Source organism: Arvicola amphibius, chromosome 4 (genome assembly GCF_903992535.2).
Source record: "Arvicola amphibius chromosome 4, mArvAmp1.2, whole genome shotgun sequence".
NCBI classification, from domain to species: Eukaryota; Metazoa; Chordata; class Mammalia; order Rodentia; family Cricetidae; genus Arvicola; species Arvicola amphibius.
This window is the reverse complement of record NC_052050.1, coordinates 76,731,262-76,756,382: the sequence shown is the minus strand read 5'-3', so window position 1 is coordinate 76,756,382 and position 25,121 is coordinate 76,731,262. Positions and strand designations below refer to the sequence as shown.

Genomic DNA, 25,121 nt, shown 5'->3' with positions numbered 1-25,121 from the left:
TATCAAATTACTGTGAGATAAGGAAACCTGGCATCGCTGTTCCCACCTGTGAATCCAAAGGGTTTTGCTTTTTAAAAAAGATTTATTTTGTGTGTGTGTGTGTGTGTGTGTGTATTTATCTGAATGGGAATACAGGTGTCCATGAAGGCTAGAGGATTGGATCTCCTCATCTAATGTGGGTGATAACCTAACTGCCCCAGGTTTTCAGGTTTTATGTGTAGGTATATCCATATTTGTTTGTGTGCATGTGCACATCAGTGCACCTGCCTATGGAGGTCAGAGGTCGACTTCAGGTGTCTTCTTCGCTTACTCTGTAGTTTAGTTTTTGAGATAGTCTCTCACCAAACCAGGAGCTTGCCAGTAGGGATCCTCCTGTCTCCAGCCCCACAGTACTGGAATTATAGGCACACACATCCACATGCAGCATTGTACAGAGGTGCAGGGGATCCAACCTTGGTACTCTTTACTGGCTGAGTCATCAACCCAGCTCCAAATTCTGAAGTTTATAACACTGCTTCCAAATAAGGGCTTTTGCACAGATGGAACTTCTCTTTCTGCCTAGGGTCCCGCAGCTCTCATAAAACAAGCAGGTAATCAGGTAGCCAACATATAGCAAAGAGGCCCCTTAGTCTCTATGACTAAGTTAATTGTGTCTCCTACCTACACACAGGATAGACACAGAAGTATCATACAGGACTGGGGTAGAGTTTGGTAGTGGAGAACTTGCCCAGCATGTGCAAAGCCCTGGGCTCAACCCTCAACCCAACAAAAAATCAAAACAAAACGGTAAACATTATGGTGAGGCACATCTTTAATCCCAGCACTTAGGAGGAAGAGGCAGGAGGATTTCTGTGAGTTGGAGGCCAGCCTGGTGTACAAAGTGAGTTCCAAAGGGTACAGAAAAACCCTATCTTGAAAAACTTGAAAAAAGAAAGGAGAGAGAGAGAGAGAGAGAGAGAGAGAGAGAGAGAGAGAGAGAGACTGACAGAAACAGAGACAGAGACAGAGAGAAAGTAATCCTTGTGAGCATGACAGCTCAAGCCTGAAATCCCAAGCATTCTGGAGGGTTATGTAGATTCAAGGCTAGGCTACAGTGAGTTCAAGACCAGCCTGGGTAACTTAGTAAAACCCCGTCTCAAAAAAATAAAAACAAAAAAGAGGGCCGTGGATGTAGCTCAGTGACGAAGCACTTGTTCTGAGAGACAGGCACTTCCCGTTCCTTTCCATCCCAGCCTTGGCAACCACTCATTTGCCTTCTAGCTGTACAGTTTGTGTATTCTGGCTTCTCATGTAGGAAGGCTCGTACAGTAGTGAGCAGTGGTTTCCCTGTGTCCGTGATACAGCACGTATCAGATCTTCCACTGACTCACGTCCATCGTGGATGATGCGGTCTGTTTACCCAGTCTTCTGCTCACAGATCACTGTATAGCTTTCACGATTGTGCTTCTGCTCTGAGCATTCAGTCACCGGTCTCAGTTAAACCCCTTTTCCAGATCATGTGTTAAATCTGTGTTGAGACCCTGTAGTCACCTGGAGCTGACTTGAAAAACTAGACAGAGCTGGATGGTGGTGGCTCAGCCATTAGTCGCGGCACGTGGGAAGCAGAGGCAGGCAGATCTCTGAGTTCAAAACCAACCTGGTCTGCAGAGGGAGTTCCAGGGCATCCAAGGCTGTATAGTGAAACCCTGTCTCGAAAAGCCAAAAAAGAAAAAAGTAACAAAGCTGTTGAATCCTTAGCCCTGGACAGGAACCAGAGCAACTCAGGAGAGAAAACCAGAGAGGCCAGAATAGCCTTTTTGTCAAGATCCCATGGCCTTAGATGTTAGGCCTAAAGGTGCAAAAAAAAACCAATGAAAGTTGTTTTTATCATTTTAAAAAAATAATTTTTGAAGATCTACAGCGCTGGTGAAATGGCTCAGTGGGTAAATGTGCCTGCGGCTTGATCCCAGCTACCTGAGTTCGTGAACCTCAGACGTTAATGTAGATAATGTACTCCACTAAGTTGTCCTGTGTGACCTTTACATGTGTAGCATGGCTTACATACTTACATATATGCATTGTGAACACACATGTGTACCCATATGCAATAATATTTTTTAATTATATATACAAAATGTACTTTCTCCTGTACTCGCAGTCCATATCCACAAATTGGTTTGTATTCTTTCTGACCTAGGTGAGCTTGGTGTGTCTTTATAATTGGTGGGGAGAGGGAAACTACTCTCAGTTCCTAGCAGGAAGACAGCCATAGTTTATCATGCCATCGTAAACCCCCAGTGAATGCATCGGGTGCCGTGCCAGGGCCCGTCTCTCCATTCTTCTCCGTTCTTTCCCCTCGTTCATCTCAACCCCACGGGCTTTGTCTCCACAGACTTCTGTTGCCTTCCATGGCTGCTTCCAGCCCCCACACTCTCCCTGGGAAAGCAGTGAAACAGTGCTCGCTGCTGAGTGGTTGCCTGTGTGCTGGAAGCCTCTCTGGCCCCTGGCCTACCACCTCAGGTCTGGAAAGCCGTGGAAGGTGGGGGTAGTGAGATGAGATGGTCCTTCTGCCTCTTAGGGTCAAGTTCTGATGGTGTGTGTGTGTGAGAGAGAGAGAGAGAGAAAGAGAGAGAGAGAGAGAGAGAGAGAGAGAGAGAGAGAGAGAGAGAGAGAGAGAGAAGAGGATCAGTTTTCTCCTTCCATTCCTGAGTCCTGGGGATCAAACTCAGGTCATCGGGCTTGGCAGCATGTACCTTTACCCTCTGGCCATTTCCTCAGCCCCCAGCCTTAGTTTTTAGGTGAGGCTGAGTTCTTTCACGACCTTGATGTCAGCCCCTTAACCTCCCCGGAAGAGTGGGAAGTAGCCATGCGATCTCTGTCAGGAGAGTGCATCCCTGTCTGGATAGGTCCTTTCTTAGGCGGGGTCCCTTAGTCCAGAGTGAGCCTGTCGCTTGTAGCTCACATGCACAGGGGCTCATCTCCTCAGTACAGGTCTTTAAAAATTAGAAATCCTTTATCAGTTAGAAATGAGATCCAAAGGATAAAATAAAATCATTTTCCACCATTCTGGACAGGTAGGAAACCTCTGGAAGGCTTCTGTGTCAAATTGATCTGGTATATTTTTGTGGAAATTGCTATGTCTACGCCGTTATACAGTCAGCTAGCTGCTCCCCATGATTAGATGATTCTGCACTTAAGGCTCTTGGATTTGTCTAACTGCACCCTCTCGCCCCTCCACCCCGGTGCTGGGGAATTGCACACAAGGCCTTGTGTGTGCTAGAGAAACACTTTTCGCCTGGGTGCATTCTCAGTCCTTCATTTAAAAAAAATTAAGCAAAACCCACTCCTGATGCTTTTATCCATGCCTGTGGGCAGAGCAGTGGAAGTTGCTGAGTGCCCTTTATGTGTTTTCCCAGCCGAGGTGGAACGGGGCGGAGCTCTGCCTTTGTCTCATCTCTCTGGTGGTAAACAAGCCTTCTCCTGTGTTCCGTTAAGGCTGTGTTTCCTCACAGTTTTATTGGTGGCCCTGCTACTCAGGTGCCCCCCACACCTCTTCCTGCAAGGCTATTGTCCTGTTTTCTGTGCTCAGGAAAACTGTGTCCTGCCTCTCTGAGAGGTGCCTGTGTTTTCCTGGTTAGGTGTTCATTGTGCCTCTTGCCCTGAGTTCAGTGTTGATGAATCATCAATCAATACAGCGTGTTAAATGGGAATAAACCCTTCAAAGTTACGTATGCTATGTATTGACCGACTGGTGACGGGTGGTTGTCAGAGGCTCCTGGGGACCTCACCCCATTTCTTCCCCCTAAAGGCAGTGGTTCAGTGTTCAAGGTGACTTTATGGCATATGACCATCACAAGGAACAAAACTTAGCAGGATAAATACACGTAACTGGGGCCTGAGAGATGGTCAAAATACTTTGTAAAAAGTCCCATGACCTGAGTTTGGTTCCCAGAACCCACATAAGAGTAGAAGGGAAGAACTGATGTCACATGTCATAGTTGTCTTCTGCCCTCCACATGTGCATGTGGCACTTGTGTCCCCACACAATATCAGATAGATAGATAGATAGATAGATGGATGGATGGATGGATGGATGGATAGATAGACAGACAGACAGACAGACAGACAGACAGACAGACAGACAGATAGGTAGGTAGATAGGTAGATAGATAGGTAGATAGATAGATGATAGATAGATAGATACGTAGATATGTAGATAGATAGATAGATAGATAGATAGATAGATAGATAGATAGATAGGCAGACAGAGAGAGAGGAAGAGAGATAGGCAGGCAGGCATGCAGGCATGCAGACAAAGAGATAGATAGATAGAAAGATAGATAGATGCATAGATAGATGCATAGATAGATGCATAGATAGATACATAGATAGATACATAGATACATAGATAGATAGAGATGGATGGATAGATAGATAGATAGATAGATAGATAGATAGATAGACAGACAAATAAATAGATAATACCTGAATGGGTTCTTGCGCAAAGTACTTTCTTCAGTCTGTTGGAGATGATCTTTGCTCTTTGTTGTCTACAATTCTCCGTTTTGTGAGCAGCATTTATTTAATGATATCTGCATTGGTGGAACTTCAAGTTGGCATCCACTTTTCCCCCTGCTGTGTGCAGCCAGATAGCCACTGTCTTGTTCCCTGCCTCACTGTATCCTTACCTGAGTCTGTAAAAGGAAGTCCTGTCCCACAAGTGGAATGTTTTCCATGGGGCAAGAGAGGAGCTGGAGACATAGCTTCATGGGACAGTATTTGCCTACTGTGTGTGAGGCCCCCGGGTTCAATCTCCAGCACCACCACCAACACACACACACACTAGAGCTAGGTCTAAGTGATCTTTTCATTCTTTTGAGGAATTTTTCCCCTGTTGAACAGACTACCTTAGAATTTGTTATATAGCCCAGGCTGACTTCAGACTCTCCACCCCCTGCTTCCTCCTCCCAAGGGCTAGGGTTGTAAGCATGTACCACTCCCATCCATAAAGTCTCCACCTAAGCAATAAATTGTCAAAACTGACTGGTGTGCCTGCCTGTCCCTGGCTCTCACCCGGTGATCTGGTGGCTGGCCCTCTGTGGGAGAGTGCATAGCCATTTTGCCCATGTTCCTTGTCCTGTCTCTGATGTTCAGAGAAAGAATAGAAAGGTGCTGGTTGCTTTGGGCGCACCTTAAAGCCGAAATCAATAGTCCTGTCTCTTCAGGTAGAAGCCGGTGAAGGCTGATGCCTGCCAGGCTCCTGCACAAGGGTCTCAGGAGATTATAGGGAAAGCCTGGCTTTCTCCCAGGAAGTCACCATCACCCTACCCTGGTGTCCCTCCCACCTGCGCACCCCGCCCCTGCTTTGATCAGTCAGTAACTGTTACCTCTGCCAGAACTGCTGCTCCGGCAATGGAGTGGGAGGGGGCTACCCTTCGGAGATCTTGCTGAAGATTTCAGAAACTTGAAAGTGGTCTTAATCCCTTGTGGTAAGCAGGGAAAAACTAAGCCTAGGGAGGCTGAGCGCGACAGCTTCCCCCGCCCCCACCCCGGAGCTAAGAACGTTTGAGACGTCTCCAAGGCTCTCATTGCAGGCATCAGAAGCAAAGGGGTGATTTTTCCAGGTCATCTTTTTCAAGGGTTCTGGCAAGGTGTGAGAGTTCTTACTAGAGTCAAACCCAAGTCCTTAAGGAAACAGACCCCCAAAATACAGGGAACTATTTGCTATTTCCTCATAGCTCGTGGAAAAGCGACCAGGAACACCCCCATTTCCTTTGTCCTGTTGTGGGGATCATTTGTGAAAGGCTCGGCATTTTAGAGATTGGGCTACAGGGGGTGTCTTCTATTTTTCCTTTTCCAGAGCCACCCAGGAGCTGCTACAGGATCGGTGGCTCTACTTCTCAGCAGTGGCATTTTGTGGTGGCCACATAGCCTGGAAGAGGTGGCCTCTCTGCTGAGAGCTGTGCCGAGGGGATCCCAGCACCAGCTCAAACATGATAGCAGGGGGCATGGTGCTTTTTCCATTTCCCGGCTTCATTTCTGCCGGCTGGCAGGCTTGGAGCTATGGCGGGGGAGGGGTTTTATTTGAGAGCTGCTTGTCAGACAGATGACTGGGCCAGAAGCTCTTAAAATTGTACAAAATGCCTTAGCAGGTTAGAGCCTAGACTTGTTTGTCCCGGAACTGAGAATCTGTAGCCCCCCCTGCTCCCCTCAGGAGTTTTAGATTTCAACTGATTGAATATGCAGTGTTCAGTAGCCCTCCCCACCCCACACAGGTGTTAGACTGCCCCCCTTTCATTAGGGACGATGTAGGCTCTAGAGAGATACGGAATAGAAGTGACGTTCACAGTATCCCTGGATGAGGACTACTCACCCTTCACCCAGGTACCTGCTTGGCAGGTACCCTGAGCCCCTGTCTTCAAGTTGCTCATCAACAGGAAAATGCTCCTCAAGATACAGGCTTAGGCCTGCATTACCAACAGATCTTGGGACGTGCGCTAAGAGCAAGCCCTTCTAAGAGAACACTGTGTCCTTGCAGTAAAGGGAATAAACAGCATGCATCACAAGCAGGAAGAGTACCACAACGCTGGAATCAGGCCCCCCTCTGTGTGCCGTGCTGCCTGAGGACTGGTAGGAGCGAGGTTCAGTTATAAAGTCCCTCTGTGGTGAATATTTGCATCTTTTAAAATGATTATTATTATTATTATTATTATTATTATTATTATTATTACTATTTTATGTGTATGAGGGTTTTTTCCCACTTGTATATCTGTGTACCATGTGTGGCTGTGCTCATAGAGGTTAAAAAGCAGCATCAGGGGGCTAGAGAGATGGCTCAGTGGTTAAAAGAACTTGCTCTTGTAGAGGACCAAGTTTGACTCTTAGCACCCACATGGCTCCTCACAGCCATCTGTAACTCTACTTCCCGGGGATCTGACACCATCTCCTGACCTCAGGCAGCAGACACACATACACGGTACACATGCATACATGCAAACAAAACACCCATTAAATAAATGAATGAATAAATAAAAAGTTTTTTAATAAATTGTTTTAAAGAAGGCGTCAGATCCCTTAGAGTTACAGATAGCTATAAGCTACCATGATGGTGCTTAGAATTGCACCAGGTCCTCTCTAGGGGCAGCCAATACTCTTAAGTGCTGAGGCATCTCTCTGGCACCAAATATCGTCATCTTGACCACATTGTGCCCCTTATTAGCACCAAGACTACCTTGAGCCCATCACTAAACCACCCCCTCCCCTGGACCCCACACTATTTCCTGCTGATATCCTGAAAGACTGGCCCAGGAGGCCTTGTCTGTTATACCTTGTGCTCCCCAGGGAAAACCATCTGGAGAGTTTTCTAGATCAGAGCCCTGACTTAGCTTTCTGGGATGCTCAGGTTCGTGGAGTACAGGTTTCATTATCCTCAAGGGTGAGCCTTGGCCACAGCAGCTTCCCTTTCGCCAGTACCAATCACCACCTAGCTAACGTGGTTGGTTGTTTTACTCAGTGTTAAAAAGCATTTCATACTCAAGGGAAATGTGCTGGCCTGGTGGTGAGATTAGAACTCACTGCTGTGTTTGTTCTGTCGGCACAGAGTTTTAAGATTGACTTAGAGAAGCATGCATTGCCTTTCCCCTTTCCCGTCTTAATTTTAATTACAAGCATTTTGATGTCTAGACAGGAAAAGTCTCCTCTTTGTCACCAGCATGCTGGGGTTTCTGGGACTCTTCTAGGAAAATCTGACGTCTCCTGACTTGTGGGCACTTGTCAAAGCAGGTTCGCGCCAGAATATTCCTGGCTTCAGCAGTCTCACATTCTGGATCCTTCTATGGCAGTTTTATTCTGCCACTTCTGGAGTCTGCCATCCCTTCAGCGGGGCCTTGTCTTCTGAGGAGTTAAAGATGTTTTTCCTCTGTGGGAGAGTGATCTTTGTCTTTTGTGGAAATTTAGAAGACAAGAAAATAGAATAGAAATGTCTGAAAGCTCTGCTGTATTGTCCCCTATCATCAGAATGTGGGGGCGGAGGGGAAATCTGCTATGAGAAATGGAATTGCTAATGTTTTTTGAGATTTCTGTGCTGTGCAAAGTTTTCCTTCTTTTTAATACACTTTTACTCATTTAGTTCCCAAAACAAACCTGAAGGAAGTAAGTTTCCCTACCTAACAGAGGTGAAAACCAAGGCTCAAGAAATAGATAACTTGTATAAAAAGGATAGACCTAGGAAGACAGGTTAGTAGGAAGGGGGACCGGGTGAATGACTTGGAATGGCTTGGTGTGTCTTGTCTCATAGCAGCAGCATTTGCCTTTAACCCGATGACCTCTGTGCTTGGCAGTACCAAAAATACCCAGGTCAGCAGACAGGTTGTGCAAGCTCCCAAATCCTCTGCTTTCTCAACTACAGACCCACGCTGACTGGAAGGTTGCCTCAGCCTTCAGGACTCTCCTGTGTGTCAGGAAATGATTCCCCTCATAACCTCAAGCAGTGGCCATGGTTCCCCCTCTTCTTCCTTCTTTCTGCTCCCAGCAGATGGGGGAACAAAGGATCTAGGCCCTCTGGTGTCTGCATCTTTGGACTTACAACTGGAAAGCCTTGCTGTCTGTCAGCAGAGGCCCCCTCAGACCCAGTCCAGAGGCAGAGCCCACAAGTGGGGATGGACAGTAACTACTCAGCAGTTACTAAAAGAGCCTCATTCCGGCTGGGACTCTGTTCTTCCACACAAAGCACTTACCCCACCCGGTGCCAGCCGTGCACGTGACAAGTGGCTCCTGCCCCACAATCCTCAATTCCAGCCAGTGGAATTATTTGGGTCACTTATAAAGTGGGACACAATGGAACCAGGGATTGGCTGGAGCTACCCTGTGAAGTCATCGTTCCTGTGTCTGCATCCTGAGGCAGCGATGTCCCCGCAGTGAGAAGGGAAGCCTGTGTGTGACCCAGCTGGCTTGATGCCACCACAAACCCTGAGAGGCATTTCCACAATTTCCTCTTGAAGAAAACAGCCACTCCTAGCCTCGCCGTAGGCTCTTTCCCAAACTGGACTCAGGAATGGATTCAGGCCTTCGGAAATGGGCTCGTTCTCATCCCTCCACCCATCCGTCCATAGGTCCATTCATGCATTATTTATCCAGCTTGCTATATACACACACTGGAGGCAGCCATTGACAGAGTAGCTTTGCTTTTAAGAGAGATGTGGGGAAAAGAAAGGAGTTTTCTCTTTCTTCCTAAGAGAGGCGGCAGCCCAGAAAGACAGGGGTCCCAAGGCCATCTTTATGACAGATATACCCAAGGCTCCAAAGCCCAAGGACAGCTGGTAATAAAAGTTTGTTCCTGGGCTGGAGAGATGGCTCAGAGGTTAAGAGCATTGCCTGTTCTTCCAAAGGTCCTGAGTTCAATTCCCAGCAACCACATGGTGTCTCACAACCATCTGTAATGAGATCTGGTACCCTCTTCTGGCCTGCAGGAATACACGCAGACAGGATATTGTATACATGATAAATAAATAATATTTTTTTTAAGTTTTTTCCTCCAGGACATTCCCAACTTCCATATCTTTAGATCAGAGATGTACCCAGCTGCTGCAGGACCATAGTGTTGGGTGCTGCCTGGTCCCCAAGCCCTGTGGCTATCACTGCTTCCTTTCTTCCCCAGAGAACAACAAACACTGATGTAAAGGGGCCTTCTCCTTTCTTGTCCCTGGCTTTCTCCGGCCCTTTTTTTTATCAAGGTCCATCTAGAAACCTAACTGCCATTGTATCTGTATGAAGGATGGGGCTAGTTCTGGCTACCATAGGATCTAGAAAGGTACTGTTCTGAGGGCACTAACCCAGAGTGCCATCTTGACTCATTCTGTTATTCCCATGCCACAAAACAGAAAGCATAGACCCAAGGGATTGATCCTCAGTCCAGAGTACACACCAGTAAGTGGCATGGCTGAGCCTCTGACCTCTTACCTCTATGCTGTGCCGTGTGTCTGGTTAACAGTCTCTTCCAAGGACGATGTCCTAGGGCAGTTTCTGGGCTACCATCTGATCAGCTTTTCAGCCAAACTACCCCATCTGTGTCCTAGTTCCTGGAAAGACACCAGCTGGGCCTCCCTTGGGGGAGAGTAGGAAGTCCCTCTCCGAACTGCCTAGGTTAACTACAAAAAGCCGAAAAGGTTGGGGTTGGTTGTGTGTGTTTTCAAGGTGGGCCAAAGGGTTCATTCATTACAGAAAGTATCTTGGTAATGAGTCACAGATTTAAATTCTGTTGTTCACAGAAAAAGCTAAATCCTATTGACCATACAGTCTTCCCCAGAAAGCCTCTAGAATTCAATTGCTCATTAGCATACAGGAAATCGAAGATGAAAATATTTGTGGGGCAGCAGCTGGCCTCACACTCACGCCTACAGGAAGCCTGCATCCACAGGGTTATCCTTGGAAACTGTGGGTTGCTTTGGGAGCATGTGTATGAGGATGAGGTCCATGCTTGCGGTATAGACAATTCTAGACGTTGGAACCATTTATGAAAGAAAACCAAAGCTATCTATTGAGTATTGCCCTCAGGCCAGAAGCTATGCTCTGGTGTTTTCATGGAGGATGTGTGCCCTGGTCTCATGGCAGCAAGCAGCCGGACTTCATCTTGCATGGATACAGGAAAGCCAGGTGTGGTGCTGGGTGCAACTGAGAATCACATGTCCACCTCCCAAAGCTCCCAGCTTGGTGGACAGACTCTCTGTCTCTTGCTTTAACCAGCTGGGAGAAATCCCATCCCCAGGAGACATGGATTTGGGGAAAGAGTCAAACCCAACACTGCCCTCTGTCTCACTTCTACCCTCTGGGCTGAGTGTAAGGTGCCATACCCGAGAAAGGAGGCTGGGGTTAAAGCATCCACTCTCTGCACCCAGAAACACTTGTACATTGGTTGAAGCAGGAGGTGCCTTTTGTTAGGATGATTTCACCCCTTTTCAGAACCTGTAAGGAAACACCCTCTGACGTTAGCCACCACGCTAGTAGTTCATCTGTGCCCAGCTAACAAGACTCTCGAAGTTGCCAGTTTGGTGCAAAAAAAAAAAAATACCTATCGTATTCTGTAAATAATCCAGCAGCAGCTGCTACTACCACTGATGGGCACTTCCCCTGTGCTAGGGGTTCCTTTGTCTGTTGTGTTCCCTGGAATAGCCCTTGAACCCTCTCCCCTGCCCTGTGAGGCGTTCATCAGCTCAGTGGCTCAGATTCACACAGTGATACCTGGAGTGGGACTAGAGACGTGAGACTCAGGACAGTGTCCTCTAGGATCTTCTCTCTGGTCACTGGTTCCAGTAACTAAAGCTGACTGAGTTGTTCCCGTTCTGGTGACCACATTGCTTTCCTCTGAGGAGGGTAGAATCCAAGAAGAAAGAAAGATTGATACCTCAAAGATATCTTTAGAGCCTGACCAGCTTGGGCTGCCACTCCTTGGACCCTGGGCCCACTCTCCCTGGCAAAGGCTACAACCTGGCAACCCAAGTCCTCTGCAAGAGCAACAACTGCTTTCTCCGTGTGACACCCATGCTACTTAGCATGTCTCACATTCACCTGGAAAGACATCAGGATCCACACTGGCACGAGGCCAAGCCAGGATGATAATGGGGCAGGTTTTTGACCCTCTGATCCAGCTCCCCCATCACCCTCATCAACGCCATGCTGGATGAGGGACAACCAGCTGCTACCCTTCTGCCAGGTGGCCACAGAGTCCCAACTCCTGATTCAGTTATGGTTCTTGTTCTCAGATGAGGGCCGAGCTGTTTTTAAGAGAAAAGCATTCCTGATGCCAAGAGGTTCTGGTTTCAGAATCATTGCCTTTGAGGAAAGGACTGCCAGCTGTTGCTGTTTTAAAACCCAGTTCTTTTTAGCCGAGAAACTTTGGCCTCCTCTGAGCCTAGGCTCAGAACCTAGACGGGCAGCTGGTACCAGCATCCTGCATGGGTACTAGATAGGCAGTGAGTCCAGCATCCTGCCAACCACTGGAGAATGCTAGGACTTAACGAGGGGCAACAGTTCAGCAGTTAAGAAAGGACTGTGCCATACCTTTAACCCCAGCGTTCAGGAGGCAGAGGCAGGTGGATCTCTGTGAGTTTGAGGCCAGTCCAAGCTACAAAGTGAGTTCCAGGCCAGCCAAGGCAGTTTTACAGAGAAACCCTGTCTTGAAAAACTGGGAGAGAGGGAGAGAGGGAGGGACGGAGGGGAGGGAGGGAGAGAAGGAGGGGGAGAGGAAGCGGGAGAGGGAGAGAGAATGAACAGACTGTGTGGAACCTGAAGTTTCTTAGAACCTCGTTCAATGTTTGTGTTTTTGTTTAGGAATTTTTTTAGGGGGCTAGAGAGATGGCTCCTTTTGTTGCACAGGATGAGGGTTCTTTCCCAGCACCTACATGGTGACTCATAGCCACCCATAACTCCTAATCCAAGGGCTCCAGTGCCCTCTTCTGACCTCTTAGGACACCTGTGGTGCACATACATACAATACCTGCAGGCAAAGCATTCCTGTGTGTCAAATAAAATAAAACTTAAAAATGTTTTCTTTTAGAGGCAAGGTAGATAGATATCCTGACTATTCGAGCTGAGTACTGCCTTCGCAGGGGTTGTTACAACACGCTTTCTTCTTCCTGTTTTCTTTTTTTTAACTTTTGTTCCTATATCATAAATTTCCCAGAGTAGAGACGTTTGCAAGGTGCAGGGTTCAGGAGAAGTGGGGTGGTGATGGCTACGGCCCTGTTGTCAAGTGAATGATGTCACTGAACTGCGCATTTTAAAGTGGTAAATTTCCTGCTATGTGGTTTTGAGTTTGCAACCACAGTCTTTTTGTTTTTTTCTCCCTTTCTAAAAGGGAAGGCTGGGGCTGGGGGTATGACTCAGTGCTTTCAGATCTCCACACTGTGTGGAGTAAAAGCAAGGTTCTGTGGAACATGGTTGCTATCCCAGCGCTATGGGGATGGAGGAGTAGAGAATGGAGGATCCTTGGAGTCTGCTGGCCAGCCACTCAGGCCTAATGAGCAAGTTTCAGGTTTGAAGTAGATGCCTGGTATCTACTTGAACCTCTACACCCACCTGTATGTGAGTAACCAGTCTTTTCTGTCCTGCCAGCCACCTCTGAAATAATGACAAAGAGACTTATTAATTATGAAAGCTCAGCCTTAGCTTAGTTTTGTCCCACTAGCTCTTATAACTTAAATTCACCATTTACACTAATCTATGTTCTACCACGTGGCTTTTACATCACCCAGTCTGTGTTTGACTCCTATCGAGTCTCCATGGCAACTCTGCCTCTCTTCCCTTCCCCTCTCTCCCCTAGATTCCTTCTTTTCTTCTTCCAGGAAATCCTGTTCAGCTTCTTATTACACCAGTCACAGCCATATACCTTTACTCAGAGTTCCAACATCCCACAACACGTGTGCACACATTTGAACACATACACTCACACAGGAAAGAAGGAAGAGTGTGAGAGAAAGAGACCCCTCTCTCTCCACACACACACACACCAAGAGCACAGGATTCAGGAGGCTGATGCCTGAGAACTGCCAAGAACTCAAGACTTAGGCTATGTAGTAAGATCCTGTCTCACCAGCCTCCCACCTCCCAGGGGAAAAGCCAAGCTAGCCACTGTGGCCTAGAATGTTCAGAGTCTAGGCCAATGGAGCTGGAAAGATAGTTCCTTACTTAAGAGCACTTGTGGCTCTGTTATGCTTCGGACCCACAGAGTCCCCCCACCCCCAAAGCTAACAAGGAGACTGAGTCCTATATGTAAAAGCAAAGAGCCTTTTTTTTTTTTTTTTTTTTTTTTTTTTTTGGAAAACTCGTACTCTCACAGGGAGAATGTAAGGCGTTGGCATGACCAGAGTGCCCCAAGCACAGTTGGGGTGGGATTTTTTATAATAGCAGAGGTTGGGGTGAGGGATTTCTAAGGCTCAGGATCCATAATTGGCTGACATTTGTCTAGGGTGTCCTGGTGAAAAAGGAATAGGCGTGTGCTGGGCTAAGGGATGTGAGGTGATCCTATCTGCAATGGATGGAATGTTAGGTATTTCCTTTGGAACTTGAGGTACTTTTCCTTTGGATGGTATGTTCCTGTGTGGTACCTGGGTGGCCTCTGTTGAGTTTCTTACCCTACAGCTCTCGCAGAGGACCTGGGTTTAGTTCCCATCACCCACTTGGTGTCTCGCAAACATCTATAATTCTAGTTCTAGAGGATCCAGTGCTCTCTCCTGACCTGTAAGGGCACCAGACATGCATGTGAAGCACATATATACAAGCAGATGAAACATTTGAACATACAAGATAAGATAAATGCCTTTAAAATGAGTTTAAGCCAATCCAGGCCTAGTGGCTCACATTTGTAATCCCGGCGCTTGGGAGACTGAGGCAGGAGACTTGCCATGCGTATGAGGCCTGAGCTACATAGTGAGCTCCAGGCTAGTCTAGTTTAAGAGACCCTACCTTAGAAGAAGTAAATGCTTTTGGAAATATGGGTGTTTAGACCAATGGGCTGGAATTCCGATCATTACCTGCCATGAATACCCTAGCTCTTTGTACACCAGCCTTGGGGTTGCCACTCAATTAGCCAGGTGTGCAAATGGGACAGACGAGGTCCTTTGCTAACATACCTGACCTCTGGGAGCCACCGCGGGCTCTTCTATATGCCCATGGTTGGTTTTAATCTTAGAACAGTGTCAAGAGGACTCTTAACTGTTAAGATTAAAGCTAGGAAAAAATTTAAAAGAAAAAACTGTGTGTGCAACGACAGCATCTGTACAGTAGCGGCTTCAGCTCCAGTGTCGCCATTTAGCCAGGAAAGCATCCTCACCCATGGATGCCAAGCCAGTGAGACAGAGTTGTTGGGAAACAGGACATTTTGTCTCGAGGTATCACCTTGGCTTCACAGGTTGCTTGTGAACCTCACAGGCAAAGGGGGAATCCTTTAGACCAGAGAGAACCCATGTCTCCACCTTAGCCAAGCAATACAAGCTGGCCTTTCTGTTGCTGGGATACGTCCTCTATAGCTGTAAATCCCAGTATGACTCAGCAAGGAGGGAGGACTGGGCACCTCTCTGCTTTGCTGCACGCTGCTCAAAATGTGGCTGTCCACAAGGAAGCAATCCAGCCAATCAAGAATGGGGAACATTTTAAAATATAGCGGGACTCACGTTCTCAAAACACTAAGAAATAAGGCTGAAAGATTTTAGACCCTTTGTTTGTGCCTAGTTTGACTCTGTGTTTCAAAACGAAGGGGGGAGAGTAAATGTGTTTTCAGAATCCCTGGAGCAAATTACATATGGACGGAACATTAGAATGTTATTGCATGCAGGTTTGTAATCCCAGCACTTGAGAGGTGGAGGCAAGAGGACTAGAGTTCAGGGACAGCCTCCATGGCATGGTGAATTTGAGACTATCCTGGGCTACATGAGACCCTGTCTTAAAAACAAAAGATAAGTTATTGCATTAGTGATGGTGTATTCCTATTATTAATATTTTACCGTTTGTAGAAAAACATCCTCAGGAGGATATGCTGGGGTGCCAGGGGTAGTGGCATATCCCATCTGTAACCTGCAAAGCCCATATTTTATATACAACACACAGAACTGGAATAAGTATGGACCAGCTGAAGACAAGAGGAGGAAGCAGCTAAGTGCAGTGGTGCTTGGTGGTGGCAGCACTGGGGACAAAGGACGACTTAAGACTATGGGAGGAGGGGAGGAAATGTCTGCTGGGCACGTGCACTGCTAGGAAACCCAGAGCCATTCCTGACTGCTAAGTGTGTGTGTGTTGGGAAACAATGTGTGTGCTGTGAAGTCATTGTGGCCAACAGAAAGAAGCAGTGACTCTGCAGCTACTTCTGGGGATAAAGCTCTCATCATCTTTTTGTCTTTTTGAGCCCTGGGGATGCTTAGGATTCCTTTGAGGACTCAGCACTGTGAGGCACAGTGCCTTCTGTGTCCTGGGCACAGAAGAAGCACTTTCCATTCTGCGGGATCATTCTCTGTATTCCTTGTCATAAACAAAAGAACAGCCTGGAGGGTTTCATGCCGCTAGCACCAGAGCAAACTCATTGAGGATGCAGGCCCAACCCTGCCTGACTGTAGCCCGCAGTGTGGAGGGTCCCCAAGAGGCCTTTCCTGCTTGTATGGGGAGTAGAGAGAGCCAGAGAAGTGAGATCCCTTCTCCGCAAGCCATGACCCCTCCTTTGGGGGGTTAATCCTCTGAGGTTTGGTAGCAAGGTTCTGAAAGGTTTGAAAAGCAGGGAGGGGCAGAGGAAACTAATCTGATTGAACACATCAGCTGGTGCCTCCAGATAGATGGCTGGCCGCCAGCAGTGCTGCTCCAGGGTCTCACGGCCACCCTCAGTGTACAGTTCTGTCTGGGCTAGGTACCCTGCCACTTTATGCTTCTCCCTGCCTGTCCTCATCTCCCTCTTCCAGATTAAAAAAAAAAAAAAAACTCATGGTGATGAGTGTGTTGCTTGGTGGTAGAACACTTCCCTTTTATGTGGGAGGGCGAGAACTCAGTCTCTAGCACCAAACTGGAGGCCAGGGGGGCATCATATCTGTTTAGTTTACATGACCAAGATTAGCTTAGTTCTATATAAGATTCAGGAAAGCTACGCAACTCGGGGCGGGGCAGGGGGAGTTGCTGCTTTTAAATGATTATTAAACTATATGATCTTGCTTTATGCACTTTTATAGTTACTGGATAGGCTTGTCTTAACCACATCAGAGGCTGGTTCAGAGATTAAGAGCATGTGTTGTTCTTACAGAAGACTGTCTCCCAGAACCCACAACCATCTTTAATTGCAACGCCAGGGGATCTGATACCTTTTGGATCCTGACAGCACCTGCATTCAGATTCATAGAGACAGACAGACAGACACACACACACACACACACACACACACACACACACAATTAAAATTACTAAAAAGCAAAGTATGATTGTGCACGCCTTCAATCCCAGCGCTCAGGAGGAGGCAAAGGCAAGTGTTTCTCTGTGAGTTCGAGGCCAGCCACAGCTACATAAGACCCTGCAAGACAAACAAAAAATGAAAAGACTAACAAAAATATTGTTTAAGAGGAAATCTAAAATCTGAAAAAGTTAAATAAACATATGGTCATTGGGGAAAAAACATAGGATCGCTAAACTCCCACGAGAAAGTACAAACAGCATTAGATTCCAGGGGCCAGAGAGAAACACCCATTACTCTGCCTACAGGAGGTCTTAGAATCTGATGGTGGTGATTCCTGTTAACAAGGCCTTTCCACTAAGCTTTGAAGGATGCAGGATGAGCGAGAGCATTAAAGAGCACTCCACAGGGGAGGATCATGGGACTGCATCCTGCTTATGAGGAGGAAGGCCTGGGTAGAGGCTGCAGAGAGCAGCGGGGGCCCAGATTGCAGCTAGAGAAGAAGCTCCTCCCCTTGGACAGTTTCTTGGACAGTTTGCTTTTGCGCTCACCTGCCTCAGTGGGGGTGCACACTCTGTAGGCAGCACCATTGCAGCCACCCACTGCACTCTGGGAAGAGATTGCACTTGATCAGAGTGGTCTCTGTTTCCTCCCTGTGGTAATCCACTTACCCACCCTCTCTGCACATCCACCCATCCCCCCCCTTCTTGAAAAGCTGTTGCTGGCTCCTGGCCTGCCCAGAGTTTCATTTCACTTAGCGGAGGCATCCTTGCATTTAGGATGGGTGTGTTCCTCAGAGCAGCCTCGGGTGGGTACTTCTTACCTTTCCAGAGAGGTGGAGAAGCTGGTGACTAAGTGCATCAGAGAGTCAGTTGCCACAGCCGTGGGCAGGTACACAAAGGTATCTGTGCCCTTCCCAATACCTTTGCTCAGCAGTTGCTCTGCACCCTATGAGGCTATCCAGAGATCACAGGTGACAGACAGGTCAAGGCTGACTCCCAAGGGGCTCAGCTGAGGAAGGCTTACCCAAAGCTTACTCGGAAGGAGCGTGAAAGACAGCGAGCTTGGCCAAGTGAAGAGGGAATGAAGATAGGTATTCCAGGCTACAGTGCTGTGCAGACAAGACCAAGAGACATAGTGCTTTCAAGGAACTGCCAGTCGTGGGGTTCACTGCCAGATATGGAGTGGTATCCCCAGAAAGGGGAGCTGAGTCTCACAAAGTGGGCCTATCATGTCTCCCAGTAGCTTCTGGTCTCTACTCTCAGTGCAGGAGAAGCTCCCCTGTTCCTGGCTGTTGAGTTATAACCCAAGGCCTTAAAGCCTGTATTTTTAACCATTTCCCAGAACCCCTATGGTTAGGCTCCATCTGTCCATGGCAGCACCTCCTAAGAATTCCTTTGGGGCTTTCTTCCTTTTCTCCTTTCCTTCCTCGATTTGCCAGTCTTTTCTGAGCTCACCTTCCAAGCAACCTGTGTCCAACACATCCCAAACTAAAACTGCTCCGGCAAGAAGATGAGGCCCACCGAGGGAGTGGAAAGCTGTGTACAGGCTCTTCTGCACCTGGAAGGGTGGGGTCAGACTTGAGGCCATTACGGCTCTGCCTGAATTGATGAGGGCCAGACAGGGAAGGTACAAACCTCACCCATAGAACCTAAAGGCTGCTCATGACTGCATCCCATGCCTTCAGCGTTCCAGGCACCTGTTTGAGCTTTAGTGTGCGTTTCCTCACGGACTCAAACAAAAGCCGTCCTAAGCCATCAGGTCCCCTTGCAGTTGGGGCCACGGAGAGATTGAGACACATCATCATCACCTAGCAGGAAGTGATGACGTGGAGATTCGTGGTCCAAATGTGTCCTTTTGTTCCTAGGCAGTCCCTCCTACCTGCTGCTTTCTGTCACTCTTGTTAACTCCATCCAGATACCATGGGGAAGAATTTACCATCCCCGGTCCAGCTTCTTCTAGTAAATTCTGCTTCTGCCTCCCCCGCAGGTAAGTTTGAGGACAGGGAAGATCGCGTGCCCAAATTGGAGCAGATAAACAGTACGAGGATCCTGAGCAACCAAAACTTTTCCCTCACCAAGAAAGAGCTGCTGTCCACGGAACTTGTGCTCCTGGAGGCTTTCGGCTGGGACCTCTGCCTGCCCACACCCGCCCACTTTCTGGACTACTATCTCTTGGCCTCTGTCAGCCAGAAGGACCACCACTGCCACACCTGGCCCACCACCTGCCTCCGGAAGACCAAAGAGTGCCTCAAGGAGTACGCCCACTACTTCCTGGAAGTTACCCTGCAAGGTGAGGGCTCAGAGGCAGTGGGGAGAGGGAGGTGCACGGGGGCTGGGATCAAATGGCTTGAACAGAGGGGTGTCATCCAGACAGGACCTTCTTTCCTGCCTAGAGCCCCCACACCCATGTTGTTAGGAAAAAAATCCTAAGACGGCGGCTCCACCAGCACAAAGAAATCCAATTAGGTCAGATCAAACCAAATTAAAATGCCCATCGTTTTATTAAATATGGTGCTCTCGGATGGTCGAGCACATGGCTGAGAGATAGAAAGCGGGGAGCACGGGCAAACTCGGAACCACATGTTTCTCCTTTGGGAGCCCACTTAAATACCCTGTGGGAGTGGTCCTGACCCTCCCCCCCCAGGGTGGGGTCAGGACCTGGCATGCTGGGATTTGGAGTCCAGACCAAAATGCAACTCCCAGGCCAGGGGGGCTGGGATGGATGCCAGGGGCTGGGGCTATGCTCCATTCTTAACACATATTACTCCCACTCTGCAAAGAAATGCAAGGACATCCCCAGTGTTACAGAGTAACGCATAAACAAAATAGCAGCTTACACAAAAGCCACTAGTACCTAGAGAAAAGCAACTCACCAGGGACGTTTCTTAGGGGAATCTAGAGCCTTTCAGGTGATTTAAATCACACCAACTCACAAGTGGCTCATTCCCAAAGGGCTGACATCACACAGATTAAATAGGGTGTGGGGAGGGTGACAATGTTCACATCTGTGTTAGTAGCAAGTTTGCTTGTTTGGGGGCTGGGAAGATAGCTCAGTTGGTAATATGCTCATTGTGAAACCATAGGGAGTTTGGAGTTCAAGGTGAAGAACCCACACAGAAAGCCAGCGTGGTAACACACACACACCTGTAATCCCCTGGTCATGGGTTCTATAAGAAAGCAGGCTGAGCATGCCATGGGGAGCAAGCCAGTAAGCAGCAGGTCTCCATGGCCTCTCCATCAGTCTCCTGCCTCCAGATTCCTACCTTGTTTGAATTCCTGTCTTGGCTTCTTTCAGTGAACAGGATATATAAGTCAAATAAACCCTTTCACCCCCAAGTTGCTTTGAAACCCGTTTCAAAGTAGTTTCATTTATTCTCATTTTATGTATGATGTGATATATACTCTAGAAGTTAGATCACTTCCTCGAGTCTCCTGATAGCATTTGAAGCTGGAAGTCTGACTCAATGACTCCTACTTATAATTATATCACTCTAACTGATTGATTGATGCTTTCAAAGGCAAAACCTGTAGTGTTTAAAAGTTATGAGCAGTTAATAACAGATAATGATGCACTGGACCCCAAATATCAGTGAAAAGTGTAGAAATGTCCACTGAATCCATTCACCAGAACTTCAGATGTGTTGATAGAATGTAAATTTTCTTGTGCTTGTGAGATGGCTCAATGGGAAGATGGAGCTGTTTGGTCCCCGACTCCCACTTTCTAAGTCCCATTCCCGAATCCCGAATCCTACTTCCTGAATCCTACTTGGTGCGAGGAAAGAATTGACACCAGCCATTTGTCCTCTGACCTCCACATGTCCAAATGTTGAACACCTCATGTGCCTACAGAGTTACATAGCAAATGTGATTTAAATGTTTTAATGTTACTCCATAAACCTAGATATAAGTATCAAACTCGTACAGCCATTGTTTGTTTTTTACCCGCTTTTCAGTGCCTGCTGAGGACCAGACATTATGGCTATGCACACAGCCTTTAGGCAGGCTCTGCCTATTTGTAATAACCAAGAAAGAGAATAAAGATCTTTGTGGTTCCGTTCGTAGCCCATCAACAAACACCTACATCTCTCTGGGAGCTATAGACACTATTTTAAAGAATTGTTTCTCTAGGCTGATTCCAGAAACCACAGACTGAACGCCCAGACCAAAGACCCAACACTGGCGCCTGATTTCTTCTCATCCCATTTGTAAAATGCCAGCGTTGCATACCCCTTGAACTGACTGGATTGTCTGTTGTTGGGCAGACCGAGCAGGAGGCGCCATGGAGACACTTTCCAGTACTCACGCCCTCTGCAATTCTCTTTCAGATCATATCTTTTACAAATTCCAGCCTTCTGTGGTCGCTGCAGCCTGTGTTGGAGCCTCCAGGATCTGCCTTCAGCTCTCTCCCTACTGGACCAGAGACTTGCAGAGGGTCTCGAGCTACTCTCTGGAGCATCTCAGCACGTGTATTGAAATCCTGCTGGTGTAAGTCTTGGTTGTCTGAGTTTCTGAAATAATGACCTATTTGCCCTTAGGACACCACCCCGACTGAGGGGGATGTTCCTGAGTCTGAGACAGATGCTGATTCTCCAGATAAAGTGTAGAAGAAGCAGAGTGCCCCCTTACGGAATTGGTATTTTGGAAAGTGGGGTATGGTGGGATGCAGCTGTAATCCTAACACTTGGGAAGCTGAAGGAGGGGGATTGAAAGCTGGAGGCCAGTCTAGGATAAATAGTGAGACTCTAATTTCAAAAAAACCAAGATGTAGGACTTAGAGAATTGCCTATTTTCATTGTATTTTTAAGATCGGGGAGTGAGGGGAAAGAGGAGTGGGACTGGGGACGCCTGCTCTTCTATGTCTGGATTCATTCTATCATTTTGTTTTGTTGTTGAGACAGGGTGTCATGTAGCCTAGGCTAACCTCAGTCTCATTATGTAGCTAGTGGGGTATCTTTGAACATCTTGCCCCCTGCTCCTGAGTGCTGCTGGCCTTACAGGTGTGTCTCCCAGTTTAGTTAGTGCCGGGGATCAAACTCAGCTTCATGCATGCTAGGCAATACCCTTATCAACTGAACTCATCCTACTGGGGCTAATTGACCTGATTCCCAGAGAGAGTCTGTGAAAGATCGTGAATTCATTCTCTCATGAGTTCCTTCTCTGAGCAAGCTACAAGGCTGATCACTTAGAAGGACCATCTTAGATCTAACACTGTGACATAGAGATGGCAGGAGTACAGAACAACCCTTAAGATGGCTACCTCCAGTGAACCCCCTCTTCCGCCAACTGACAGTAATAACCTCTGTATGCTGGCCTAATAGATCCGAGTCTGGGTGGGCAGAAGCGGAAGTCCTTCAGCCCCTGAAGAGATACCTCTCAGCTTCCCACTGTGAGCAGCTTTGCTGAGCTACCTGAAACATTAGCCCGGCTCCCTAGGCCATGTCTTGAATTGTATGCTTTAAGAAGTTTCCAAGTCAAACTTGGCGGTGGTGGTGTATGCTTTTAATCCCAGCACTGGGGAGGCAGAGGCAGGTGGATCTCTATAAGTTCAAGGCCAGCCTGGTCTACAGAGTGAGTTCTGGGACAGCCAAGGTAACACAGAAAAAACGCTGTCTCAAAAGGCCAAATAAAAAGTGTCCCCAAGTCAGAACCCAGCCTGTTTTGACAATTGATGGCAGTATCAGTCACCAGGCCAGGTCTGTTTGTCCCAGCTGTCACCCTGAGAAATCCTTGCTCAAGTAAGTCATAGGCTCCATAGGCTCCTTTCTTCTACATGCCTCTAATTGTTTTTACTTCTCAAAGCATTTTGAGATGGAGGAAAAATACCCACTGTGTCCCCTCTTTTCAAATGTTTGCTTGGTGTCTACAAGCAAAGGATTCACTCAGCTGGGGATGGAACTGGCCCAGAAGAACCCAGAAAGTAGAGCTGGTACTCTCCCAAGTGCTGGGATGCAGGAGTGAACCGAAGCAGATGGGACCCACATTACCCTCTGAGGTTTTAACAGCCCAGATGCGTTGGTGCAGGGGCTTCAAGGACAAATCTGGATGATCTGGCACAGGGTCAGAGATGTGTGACAGAAGCAGCTCTAAGCTGAGATCTGGAGTCTAGTTGGTAAGCCAGTGAGGCTGTGTCATAGCTTGCCATCACAGACTGGTATAGCATGGTGCACCGTTCCCCTGGTCCCACTTACAAAGGAAGGTAGGCAGGAATCTGGTGACCTTTGCTCTCCAAGGCTCACCTGAGTCTTTTCCTTTCAGAGCGTATGACAATGTTCTCAAGGATACCGTTGCTGTCAAGAGCCAGGCATTGGCCATGGTGCCTGGCACATCACCAGCGGCCACCCAAATGCTGTTCCAACCGCCCACCTACCCTACGCTCAGCCAACCACCGCCAACGCTAGCCCAGTTCCAGAGTCCAGTGCAGGACTTGTGCTTGGCTTATCGGGACTCATTACAGGCCCACCGCTCAGGAACCCTGCTCTCAGGAGACACTGGTCCATCCCTCCACACCCCATACCCAACCCTCCAACCCTTGGATATGTGTCCTGTGCCCATGCCTGCATCCCTAAGCATGCAGATGGCCATTGCAGCTGAACCCAGGCACTGTCTTTCTGCCACCTATGGAAGCAGCTACTTCAGTGGGAGCCATATATTCCCCACAGGTTGTTTTGACAGCTAGGCCACATTTGGACAACGCGGAGAATCCTGGAAGACCCGGATTGAGGAAGTGGACACCTAAGAGGGAGAGCTCAGCCAAGTAAGGCAAAGAACCTAGTACCTTTCAATAGTGAGGGTCTATGTGCTTTAAAAAAAATATGAACAACCAGAGCCAAACATCCAGGGACATACCTCACCCAACAGCGTCTCTCTGGGAACCCTCTTCCTTGTATGGCTGGAGGACAAAGACGTGGCTCTGTGGCCATTCCCTTGAGCTGGGGGAGGCAGTGGAGCACATCAGACTTGGTAAGAGGCTTGGACATTGCGGACTGCATAGAGATCAGTAGCACAACCGGGCTTTTCTAAGACTACTCGTCACAGCTATGCCACTGAGAAAAGAAGGGGCAGCCGGGCAGTGGTGGCGCACGCCTTTAATCCCAGCACTTGGAAGGCAAAAGCAGGCGGATCTCTGTGAGTATGAGGCCAGCCTGCTCTACAGAGCAAGTTCCAGGACAGCCAAGCTTAAACAGAGAAGCACTGTCAGGGAAAAATCAAAAAGAAAAAGAAAGAAAAAAAAGAGTTGGCACCTGGGATATATATCCTCTGTGTCTCTAGAAGATCCATCCCGAGTGTTTTTCTCTCCCTAGCTCCACACCAAGGGCACAGTTGTCTGTGTTTATGCCCAAGCACTGGCCCCAGGAGGTACAGTGGCTATCTTGCCCTTTATTTTTTTGAACCTCAAACCTTTTTCGCCCTTCTAGATGTTTCACGTGCTGCTGCTTCCCAGAACAATCCAGCTTTCTCTCCTGCAGAACCACCTTGTTTACATACTGTGTCAGGGATTCTGTAATACTTGAAAATTCCGTAAGAGGAAAACGTTTGAATTGCCGCCCTGTCTGTCCCACGTTGAGGCTGTGTCTTTTCCTAACCCAGCTTGTGAGCAACCAGTGTGTAACCACAGCGGGTGGGGATGGGAGGGGGCACACCTCCCAGGCCCTCAGCTCTGAAATGTCCACCCCTGGCATTCTAGGGTTCCCCCGTTGGACTTGGATCACTGCCCCCTGGTGGGGGAATGTTGTTGAAAGGAAGACAAAGGTTTGAACTGGTCCTCACTTCCCTCCATGCTTGTAGTATGAGTGCTAAGGTGAAACCAACCCCAGCGTTGAGTGTGGTCAGTAGTAAAAAGTAATGATACTGCGGGATATTTGAAAGCTAGGGGGATGACCATGGGATAGGACGCCAGCGCTGACAGGCCAGGGATTGCTGGAGCAAAAGCCAGTGTGTGGGGATCTGCAGTTGGAGGGCTCAGGAAGACTGTCACCATGTGCAATATGTTAATGACTCTGACTCATAGCCTGTGCTTAGGATGTTCTTGTGGCTTTTTTTTTTTTTTTTTTTTTTTTTTGGTCAAGGGACACGCTGTTCACCCATCAGAATGGGGAGGGTGCAAAAGACCGCAGGAACAAATTTTAGTTTTGTTTTTGAAAAGATTGTGTCTTTTTTTTTTCTTATTCTTTTTTTTTGGGGGGGGTACTTTTATTTTGCAACAGGTCTAGTGTAGCTAAGGCTAG

At 47.9% G+C, this 25,121-nt stretch overlaps 1 protein-coding gene across 1 annotated transcript in view; it reads left to right on the top strand.

The window, feature by feature from the left end:
- Ccnjl (cyclin J like) overlaps positions 1-24,830 on the top strand; it is a 56,225-nt gene extending 31,395 nt beyond the window's left edge. Inside the window, exons 4-6 of the mRNA XM_038328249.1 lie at positions 18,884-19,186; positions 21,222-21,381; positions 23,152-24,830. Coding sequence (XP_038184177.1) covers positions 18,884-19,186; positions 21,222-21,381; positions 23,152-23,572 — 884 coding nt within the window. The 3' untranslated portion in view covers positions 23,573-24,830. The remainder of the gene's footprint in view (positions 1-18,883; positions 19,187-21,221; positions 21,382-23,151) is intronic.
- The last annotated feature ends 291 nt before the right edge of the window (positions 24,831-25,121 follow it).